The sequence below is a fragment of the Ovis canadensis genome, chromosome 26 (genome assembly GCF_042477335.2).
Source record: "Ovis canadensis isolate MfBH-ARS-UI-01 breed Bighorn chromosome 26, ARS-UI_OviCan_v2, whole genome shotgun sequence".
NCBI classification, from domain to species: domain Eukaryota; kingdom Metazoa; phylum Chordata; class Mammalia; order Artiodactyla; family Bovidae; genus Ovis; species Ovis canadensis.
This window is the reverse complement of record NC_091270.1, coordinates 33100619-33111820: the sequence shown is the minus strand read 5'-3', so window position 1 is coordinate 33111820 and position 11202 is coordinate 33100619. Positions and strand designations below refer to the sequence as shown.

Genomic DNA, 11202 nt, shown 5'->3' with positions numbered 1-11202 from the left:
TACCACTTAGCCACCCAGGAAGCACATATATGTACATTTGTGCTGTGCTGTGCTAAGCCGCTTCAGTCGTGTCTGACTCTGCTACCCCACAGACTGTAGCCCGCCAGGCTGCTCTGTCCACGGGATTCTCCAGGCAAGAATAACTGGAGTGGGTTGCCATGTCCTTCTCCAGGGAATCTTCCTGACCCAGGGATCTAACTGATGTCTCTTAGGTCTCCTGAATTGGCAGGTAGGTTCTTTACCACTAGCGCCACGGCCAGATCCCATATGTACATATAAATACATGCAATTCCCCTTCAGTATTTTTGAAAATGTTTATTTACTTGGGGGTTTGTGGCTTCCCTCATGCCTGCAATGTGGGCGACCGGGGTTCGATCCCTGGGTTGGGAAGATCCCCAGGAAATGACAACCCACTCCAGTATTCTTGTTTGGAGAATCCCATAGACAGAGGAGCCTGGTAGGTTACAGTCCATGGGGTCTCAAAGAGTCAGACACGACAGAGTGACTTAACTTTCTTCTCTTTCTTTCATTTATTTAATTTTTTAGCAAACATCCTTCAACGGCCAAGTCTCTGGTGTGACACGCCTTACCCTTCAGGCACAAAAATGGCGCCTCAGTCAGGCGCATGCGCACTTGTGGAGCCCCAGAGTTCCCTCAGGCATGCGCACCTCGAAGCCAGACCTGAAAGGGAGCGCTTCCTTGGAACGCGGCGACACACCACTTCCCCTCTGTCCGGTTTAAGGAGCCGCCCCAAGAAGCCCTCACTTTCTGGATCTCTGCAAGCAACTGGGTGAGTGAGGGATTCCTTCGGCTTGCGATCGGAGTGCCTGAGGCCAGGCTCTATCTGCTCGTAGTTCCGGAAGTTCCTTTCCTGCTCTTTGCCACAGTGTGCTCTCCCTTGAGGGCGATTTTTCTTTTCTTTTTTAAGTAAAAAGAAAAGACTACCGGGAAGCACTTTGCTATTTTGTCACTTGTTAATTATTTTCAATAACTTGAAATTCTCTGAGAACTTGACCACTGGTGTAATTCATCGTGTCTCGTTCCTCAGGCTCGTGGCTGCCGAAGGTTTGCTGGATGCGAAGAGTCCAGGACCCTTGACTGCGGAGGCCGGAGGCTGACGAGTGCGCCTGCCCTAGAACCCTACACTCCGTTCCCGTTCTGCTTGTGGGGAGGTGTATTCCGCCTTAGAAACAGCCTGATCATCTCCACCGAGAGCCGCCTGCCGGGATGTCCAAAAGGCCCAGCTCCCAGTTAGAGCAAGACACCCCAGGAGGTGTCCGCTGTGAGACACGCCCGCAGCCACCGCAGCTGTTCCACAGTGGTGACCAAATGGCGGTTTGTGGCCACAGCCTCCCTCCCCAGGAGCGTGGGAGTCCCGTGGTGATGAATGACGTGTCAGAGATGGCCGAGAATTACAGGGTAAGCTTTGTACAGATCCCAGACCACCCTGCCATTCTGGCTGCATCTTTTCATTAATTACCTTATTTGTTTGGGGAACAGGTATTCTGATCCTTCAAGGCCTTCTGATCCTTCCCTTAGTTGATGTTAATCAACGGGATACTAGATAAGTACCATATGCAGACCTTCCAAGTGTAGCCAGGGCTATTGGCCTTTCACTTGTCTAAGGTTAGGAATCTAGCTGGTGTAAAGCAATTACTGTGATATATTTCTCTGCAGAAGTTATTCCAGGAGATGTTGGACACATTGAAGGAGAAACTTGAAGCAGCTAAAATCATACTGGCTGATGAACAAGAAAGAATGGTGATGATGCAGGTCAGTGCTTATCTTGATTCTTGGGTGGAAATTACCTATAATGTTGGCTAGCAAATAACATAAACAGCATAAGACCAATGGCACAGCAGGAAAAGCTACTTTAAAATCCATAGGTAGGAAAAGTATTAATTCCTTCATGTATAAATAGCTCTTAAAAGTCAGTAAGCAGGGGACTTCCCTGGAGCTTCGGTGGTTAAGATTGGACACAGTTCCACTTCAAGGGACATGGGTTCAATTCCTGTTCAGGGAACTACGGTACTGCAACAAAAACAAAAGGTCAGTAGCAGAAGACTAGAAACTCAATAGAGAAATTATCAAAGATATGAGAGCTCACAGAAAAGCAAATGCAGATAATCTTTTGAATAGACTGAATTGGTTCATACGCTCACATTAAGAGAAATACAAATTAACTATATTAAATTTGTTAGGGAAATGGCATTTTTGTACCTTATTTATAAATAAAAAAAAGACTGATAGTGCAGTTAACAATGCCATAGGAGATTGAGCATCTTCTGTACTTTGGATGTGGCAGTGTAAATCCTGAAGCCATTTAAAGGTCAATTTTAGAATTTCTATTTGGGGCGTGTCAGTTAGGAGTTTGGGATTGACATGCGCTGCAGGAGGATTCTTTACTGCTGAGCCACCCAGGAAGCCCTAACATATTCACTCCTAAGTCACTTCAGTCATGTCCGACTCTGTGCGACCCCATAGACAGAAGCCCACCAGGCTCCCCCGTCCCTGGGATTCTCTAGGCAGGAACACTGGAGTGGGTTGCCATTTCCTTCTCCAATGCATGTAAGTGAAAAGCTATAGGGCTCAATGTTAAGAAAGGGAAATCCAACAACCCAGTCAAAAAATGAACTACAGACCTAAAGAAACATTTCTCCAAAGACATACAGATGGCCAATAAGCGCATGAAAAGATGCTCAACATTACTAATTATTAGAGAAGTGCAAATCAAAATTACCATAAGGTATCACTTCATACCAGTCAGAACTATATATAAAATAGAAAATTAACAAGGATCTACTCTAAAGCACAGGGTACTAGAGTCAATATCTTGTAAAAGTCTGTTAAGGGAACAGAAGCTGAAAAATAATATGTAGACTGTAGGAGGGTGAGATCACAGGTAGGGAGTACCTGAAGGGGACTGTTTGCAATAATCAGGGCCAGGTGATGGGGAACTGTGGTGGGAGGGGTAGTGGAAGTATTGAGAATAGTCAGGGTCTTGATAAATCTTCACTCAGTAGTGTCATGAGGTTAAATACGGCCATTTTGTTGTTGTTGTTTTGGCTGCACCGTGCTGCATATAGAATCTTAGTTCCTGACCAGGGATCGAACCAATACCCCTTCAGTGGAAATGCAGAGTGCTAAGCACTGGACCTCCAGGGAAGTCCCTAAATACAGTTGTTAAGCCAACTACTCCCAATATATGTCTCTAGCTCAGACTTTCCAAGTAGTGGGCTTTCATGTCCAACTTTCTGCCTAGTGTCTCTCCTTGGATGGCTGACTTATCAAAACCGACATATCCTAAACTGAGTTGCTGATACACTCCCCATGTCTAGAATCTGTCCCATCCATAGTTTCCATTTTATGTTTTGGCTGCTCTGTTCTTTATCTAGAAGCCTTGGGGTCACCCGTTGATTCCTCTTTTCCTCTCATCCACTATCCAAAGCATCAGCAAAGGCCCTTCGTCCTACCTTCCAGTTTTCCTGACTCCTGCTCTTTGGTCCTGAAGTTGTGTAGATTCCTGTTTCCTGTCAATGAACATGTCTCTATCTGCATTTCATGTTCTAAAATTGTGTTGATATCTTGGCTGATGTTGACCCTGAAATTCCCTTTGTCTTTTGTATCTATGCCTATTATTTCCTCCCCAGTACTTTATATTTCCTTGGATTTATATTAGAATTGTAGATGGAAAGGGACCATAAATAATTGTCTATAGTATTTAACCTGAAATCTGTCATTTCTGTGTCTATGATGAAGAAAGAGGAGCAGGATTTTAAAGAAATGATTGAGTCTGAATATAGCATAAGGATCCGGTTGATAACTGAAGAAAATGAGATGAACTTGCGAAGCCTGCAAGGCGGATTCAGCTTGAATTTGACACAAACCAGTCAGAACCAACTGATGGAGTTTGCCACGAACCTAAAGGAGAAGTTCCAGGAAACACTACAGGTGAGATATGCAACGTGGCATCCTTACAATATTTGGGAAATGAAAGAAAGAAGAGCTAAAATAGCACAACCACTGACAACTATGCTTTTATTAAAATAATATGTATGTATATGTACATATAGTCAACCCACAGTTCTATTCCTTATAATCTGTTTTGCAGATACATTTGCATGCATATAAAAAGACACATTCATAACGGATGTTGTAAAATGATGTCAGTATAGAGCCGTGGCTTAGAGATAGTCTTTGAAGCCAAACTGATGTGATTCCTAACTGGGTTCTATAATTTAGTAGTCTAGTTGGCCACTTTCCCTGGTGGCTCAGTGGTAAAGAAGTCGCCTTCAATGCAGGAGACACAGGTTTGGTCACTGGTCTGGGAAGATCCCCGGAGGAGGAAATGGCAATGCACTCCAGTATTCCTACCTGGGAAATCCCACGGACAGAGGAATCTAGTGGGCTACAGTCCACGGGGTCACAAAATGTTGGACACAGATGAGGGACTGAATGACAATAGGTGGCCTTAGACGTTCTGCTTAAGCTCTTAGTTTCCTTAGATATAAAAGGATAATGGCCCCGAGTTTATAATATTGTGTGATAATCTACATGAAGCTCTTTAAACAGTGTTTGTACAAATGTACATTATTGTGTGATGTAAATGTAATTTTAGGTGTTGTTATTACTTTAACATTTGTTGATAGCAGGAGAGTGGATTCGACCTGTATCCATCAATATTGGACTCATGAAATGCATTGTATAGGACATACAATGGCATGCTCTTTAGCCTTTAGAAAAGATAACATGGCTCTATATGTATGGATAAGAAATACTCTCCGAGAACATATTATCTATTAAGAAAAAAAGCAAGTTGCCAGATCAGCAGTGGAATATGACATCATTTGTATTAAGAAAAAAATAGCATGAACATTCTCATACATGCCTAGATGGAGCATCTTTGCAAGGGTAGGAAGGAACCTGGTATCAGTGGTTTGATTATGTTTTTTATTATTGGTTGAATTTAATTTTTAATTAAATTATAGTAAATCTTAGTTTTAATGAAGGAAATAAACTTCCTGAACAAAACTGAACAGCCAATTAAAAAAAAAGTGACCTGTTTTAGGTCCAAGTTGTGAACTGATTAAGTAGATAGGAGGATACTGTCCACATCAACATAGATACAGTATGTCAGAGAATCAAGGGTCTGTTGAGGTGTCTTGCTTGACACAGAGGAATATCTTGGCCTTACCCAGTTACGTCTGTTTCTGGGTTGGCAGGCAATTGAGTGGGTTTTTAAAGAGATGGTTGAATTAGCCAGTATGAGAAACTGCCAGTTGTTGAATAGTTATAAAGAGATGCTTCTGCAGAGACTGAACTTTTTGGGGAGAGAGAACATGAAGAAACTGAAGGAGAGTGAAGTCAGGCTTTCTGAACAGATCTGCAGCCTCCAGCAGATCACCACGGAGCTCGAGAAGAAGTGTAGGCAGCCCGCCTCAGTGTTGCTCCAGGTAAGAGTCTGGAAATAACCTTCACTACAGTATCTGAGAAATGAGACGTGGATAGTACTCATTAGGAGTCAGTGCTGGAACACAGTACCCAATGATCTTCAGGCATAATTGAAGACTGTCAAAAGCATTATAACTCATCCTAAAATCATAATATGTACAGAGCTGCTTCACTGATCAATTGTTAAGTTTGAATTGACATGCCCTTTACTAGGGTAAGTGGTCTTCCCCAGTGACTCAGCGGTAAAGAATCTGCCTGCAGTGCAGATTTCCAGCCCTGGGTTGGGAAGATCCCCTGGAGGAAGAAATGGCAACCCTCTCCAGTATTTTCGCTTGGGAAATCCCATAGACAGGGGAGCCTAGAGGGTATACTCCATAGGGTCACAAAGAGTTGGTCATGACTCAGATACACACACTGAGAGTGAAAATGCAGAGTCCAGAGCATTCAGACTCAGCACACACACACGCAGAGTCCAGTGAGTGCCAGGGCATTCCCAGTATTGTATATTTTAAATTTTGTTCAGGAACATGCCTTGGGACTTCGCTGGTGGTTCAGATGGTAAAGAATCCGTGTACTGTGCAGGAGATCTGGGTTCGATCCCTGGGTTGGGAAGATCCCCTGGAGGAGGGCATGGTGACCCATGGACAGAGGAGCTTGGCAGACTACAGTCTGTGGTTGCAAAGAGTCGGACATGATTGAGCAACTTACCATTTTCAATAGTACATTTTCATATTTTAAAGACTATCTAGATGCACCTGGACATAAACAGTTAAGTTCTGTCTTAGAGCCAAGCCTCATTCCAGACAGCACAGACAGGTGTGACCCAGTTACGTTCAGTTCCTGACCTGGTTCCAGCCACCGTCCCCAGCATAGCAGGCTAAGTTCCTGCCACCCCCAGTATAGAAATCAGGTAGATGGGCAGAATTTGAATGAGGAGCATCCTCTGTGTGAAGTAGAGAGGATTATTTCCCTTGGGAATATAACAGTGATTTCAAGCATTTTTCTGACTTCCTGTTCAGTGTTGAAATTTGATATCTGAGAATTAGCACCATGAGGCTGAAGAAATTACTTGGAAATTGAGTTTTGTTATTATGAGAGAAAATATTTTCATGAGCACAAGTCACAAAAGGCTTGGCTCAAATACCCCCTAGTAATTTTTTTCCTCTTTTTTCATCCTATAGAATGCAAAATATGCTTTGGAAAGGTAAGTTAATCATTTTGGAAACATTTGGGTCAGATTCACAGTCTGATATGTGAGCACACAAGGGTGGAGGTGTTGGGATGTGGGTAGCAAGGCCATGCAATGAGAACCATCTACTGGATGGAGGAGCCTGGGCTCTGCATGGATAACTGAGATGATCATTTCTTTAACAGGAGTCAGTCACTACTGCATCAGTTTCTACAGCCCGCCCAAATCACAGACCTGAGTTTGTGCCAAATAACAGGAATGAGCAAAATGCTCAAAGTGCTGCAAAGTAAGTTGACACATGTCCATGATCACAGAACACTTTATATTTGTATAAATTCCAGATAGTTGAAGTATTTAAAGAGACTCTGTATTTGCAGATACTTCTCCCATGGTTTGTATTTTCATTTACCTAGTAGTATCTTTTGAAGAGCAGAAGTTTTAGATTTTGAAGTTCAGTTTATCATTTTCTTTCCTATGGTTTGTGCTTTTTGCGGCCTAAGAGATTTACCGCAACAAAGATTTCCTTCTAGAAGTTTTACAGTTTTAGTTTTTGCTCTTAGGACTATTATTCATTTAAAGTTAATATTTACATACTATTCAAGATATGGTACAACTCTCCTTCTTTTTTGTATGTATGTACATTCAGTTGTTCTAACATCATTTGTTGAAAATCACTTGAAAATGAACATTGATCGTTATTTATCGTTTTGGTGTATCATACTGTCTTGATTGATTATTCTATAGGAAGTCTTAAAATTGGGCACTGTGGGTTCTCCAGATTTTTTCTTTAAAAATAATTTTGGCTATTCTAGATCTTTCTCCACATAAATTTTAAAATGAACTTGTTGACTTTTACAAAAAGCCTGCTGGGGTTTTGGTTGGTGTTACACTGAGTCTGTAGAACAATTTGGGGATAAGGTGATGTCTCCATTTATTTAGGTCATCTCTGATTTCTCTCAATGATGTTCTATAGTTTTCAGCTAGAAAGTGAAAGTGAAGTCGCTCAGTTGTGTCTGACTCTTTGCAACTCCGTGGACTGTAGCCCACCAGGCTCCTCTGTCCATGGGATTCTCCAGGCAAGAATCCTGGAGTGGGTAATATTGTACATATTTAATTAGACAGATACCTAAGTGTTTTTTTAGTTCTATTAATGAAATTAAATATCAGTTTATTTCTTCCTTTCTAGTCTGTAAGCCTTTTCTGTATTTTTCTTATCTATTGCACTTCCTAGGATCTTCAATGTAATGGTGAATAGGAGTGGTGAGAATCTTTTGCTTGATCTTAGGGAGAAAAGATTGTCTTTGACCTTTAATGTTAGCTATAGGTTTTTCCACAGTTGCCTTTTGTCACGTTGAGGAAGTTCCCCATCTATTCCTGATTCAATAAAATTTAGTATCATGAACAGATGTTGAACTTAAGAGATGTTTTCGTCTGTATCTACCAAAATATCCATTTTTTCTTCGCTAATGTGAATTATGTTTGCTTCATATGTTGAGCCAACTTTGCATTCCCAGGGTAATGTTCTATCCATTTTATACATTGCCAAAGTGTATGTACTAATGTTTTCAAAAGAATTTTTGCATTTATGTTAATGCATATTTTCTGTAGCTTTCTTTCCTTGTAATCATCCATTGGCATTTTAATAGATTTTATTTCTAAATAATCTGTTTAGTTATCAAACCCACTTAGTCTTGCTTTTTTTAGTTTCCTGTATTCTATAGGAGTAGAAGTTTTTCTTTTTTCTTTAAACATAGAAGGAAAATTTATTGTAGAGTTTATGCCTGGCAATTCCAGTATGTAAAGTTCTTCAGGTTTTTTTCTGCTAGTCTCACTTTGAGTGTGTGGTTAATGAATTTTTTTCAATAGTGAGCTTTCCTTTTTTCCTTAGATATTATTTTTAGAAGTTCTTTTCAGATAGGAATAAAAGGTGTACATTCTTCCAGAGACAATTTGCATTTATTTCTGCCGGTTTTCTAAAAATCCTAGGATCTCGGCACAAGCTGAAATTTAAAATTCGAGGCTTGTGGTTTTTAATACCACTTTAATACTGATATGAATTAAGTCCAGAGATGCATCTTCACTTGCCCATAAAAGTTTCTAGTGGATTAGATGGTAAAGAAAGAAATCAATGACTGCTACAGTTTTATGGCTTGACCAACTATAAAGTGATGTGTTCCACTAAAAAGTAGAAACTGGGAAGGGATAGGTTTGGAGTTCCATTTTGGAAGGAGAATGTTTGAAATTCCTGTGTTTTGTCCAACTGGTATTTGTCATCTTTTTAAAGGAGTAAGTCATGAACATATCAGTTCAGTTTAGTCACTCATTCGTGTCTGACTCTTGGCGACCCCATGGACTGCAGCACTCAGGCCTCCCTGTCCCTCACCAACTCCTGGAGCTTGCTCAGACTCATGTCCATCAAGTCACTGATGCCATCCAACCATCTCATTAACATATAGAAGATATTTAAAACTGAGGCTAAATGAAGTCACTTAGGGTAAAAGAATATGCAAAAGTAAAAAGAAAGATCCAGGGCTGATCTCTGAGAAGTCACAATATTTAGAGGCTGAACAGAAAGAGATGAGAAGGACCAGTTAGAGATATGAAGACACCTACCACTTTCCTGCAAGTGTGAGAAATCATAGTGAGCCTTCTTGACTTCAGCTTGATTTTTCTGGAGGATTCTCACAGGTTTTCAGGCCTCTAATATATTCACTTTTGATTTACTCAGTGTTAGGGGCCTGCAGGCAGCAGTTTCCAGATGTCTCTGCTGCACCCTGGTGATATTTAAGATAAGGAGGGAAGTTCAGTCACAGGCCAGAGTCGTGAATCAACTGCTCTATCGGAGACTCCAGTGCTCCCATTGGTTCCAGGCTCGTGGAAGATCTTTAGGGAGTTTAGAGTTGGGTCTCAGGTGATGCTGGGCTACGACTGGGTGTCAGCTCATTCTCATGGCCTGGCAGAATTCCTTTCTGGTTTGAGGGGTGCTTCTCAACTCTCCGTAGTCCATTATTCATTGTTTTGTTCTTCTTCCTCAGATTGAGTGCATCTCCTTCCATTATCTTGCTGACTTTGTTTCTCTGTGATGTCCATTTGTTCAAAAAATTTTATTAATTTATATATTTATTTTTGACCGTGCTGGCTCTTTGTTGCTGCACACACACTTTCCGTAGTTGTGGGAAATAGACTTCTCATTGTAGTGGTGTCTTTTGCTGCGGGACCCCGGCTGGAGGCGCATGGGTTTCAGTAGTTGTAACACACGGGCTCAGTAGTTTTGGCTCACAAGCTTAGCTGCTCTGCAGCATGGGGAATCTTCCCAGACCAGGGATCGCACCCATGTCTCCTGCATTGGCAGGTGGATTCTTAATCACTGGACCACCAGAGAAGTCCCTCCATTACTTGAAATAGAGCTCAGAGTTCCCTTCATCTGGACTCTCCTAGATTGGCTTTCCAATATTTGTGACTGAGACTGGTGCCATCTCATTAGGAAGCCCCTGATGTTAGAAGTCATCAGTAACTGGCATTGACGAACCCCTCGGGTAACTAAATTTCTTTCTCCCTGCAGGACCTATAACTTTGGACCCTAAAACAGCTCATCCCTATCTGGTCTTGTCCGAGGATCTAAGAAGTGTGAAACTTAGAAACATGCAGCGGGGTGTACCTGGTCACCCTGAGAGATTTGATTTCAGCGCCACCGTGCTGGGTGTGCAGAGCTTCACCTCAGGGCGGCACTACTGGGAGGTGGACGTGGGCAAGGCGGCGCAGTGGCAGCTGGGCGTGTACAGGAGCTCTACCGTCAGAAGCAGTTCCGGAAATAAGGTCTTACTCACAGGATCTCTCATGGGAACCGATCACACCTTCTGGGCTTTTCCCCCTTTCAAAAGGGTCTCCTTGAGAGAGCAAGTGCACAGAGTTGGAGTTTTCCTGGACTATGAGTATGAGCAGATATCGTTCTATGATGCCGCAAAGAGCTCTCTCATCTATAATTTCTCTTATCTCGCCTTCCAGGGAGCTCTCAGGCCTATATTTTCTCTCAGTATCTCCAGTGGAGGCGTGAATTCAGACTCTTTGAGTATCTGCCTCCCTCACGTTTCTCCTTGTAATGATACTGTTAGCTCTCAGCCCTCTTCGGCGTGATATCTAATAACCACGAGAGCCCAGAATGTTACAAGCATGACTTTTGTATAAACAATTTTACAAAGTAAGCCAGTAGAAGATTTTTAGCACTTGAGTTGGAGCCCAGTTGAACACCCCAGAGCTTTTGCATTCATGCAGCCCATAGCCTCGCAGAGTTGGACACGACTAAAGCAGCTTAGCACGAGGGCACAGCATGGCTTTCAATATCCTTTTCATGGAAGTGGTTGCATTTAAGCTGAATCATGAATGATAATAACTAAAGGACCCCATGCTAATTAGAACAGCAAGTGCCTATGTAGTATAAGATTGGGAAATTAGAGAAAAAAATAGTCTGGGATCCTTAAGACTGGGTTAAGGACTCTTGAGATTTCAGAAAACAGAATTGGGTATAATCAAGACTTCAGATTTGAGAATGTCATCAAAGTGAC

The 11202-nt window shown here is 42.0% G+C and overlaps 1 protein-coding gene across 1 annotated transcript; it reads left to right on the top strand.

Moving 5' to 3' along the window:
- Positions 1–1227: 1227 nt before the first annotated feature.
- Positions 1228–10774, top strand: TRIML2 (tripartite motif family like 2). Its single transcript, XM_069572831.1, has 7 exons — positions 1228–1419; positions 1678–1773; positions 3760–3951; positions 5313–5453; positions 6633–6655; positions 6826–6926; positions 10203–10774. Exons 1-7 carry the CDS (start codon positions 1228–1230, stop codon positions 10772–10774), a joined length of 1317 nt encoding a protein of 438 aa, XP_069428932.1.
- The last annotated feature ends 428 nt before the right edge of the window (positions 10775–11202 follow it).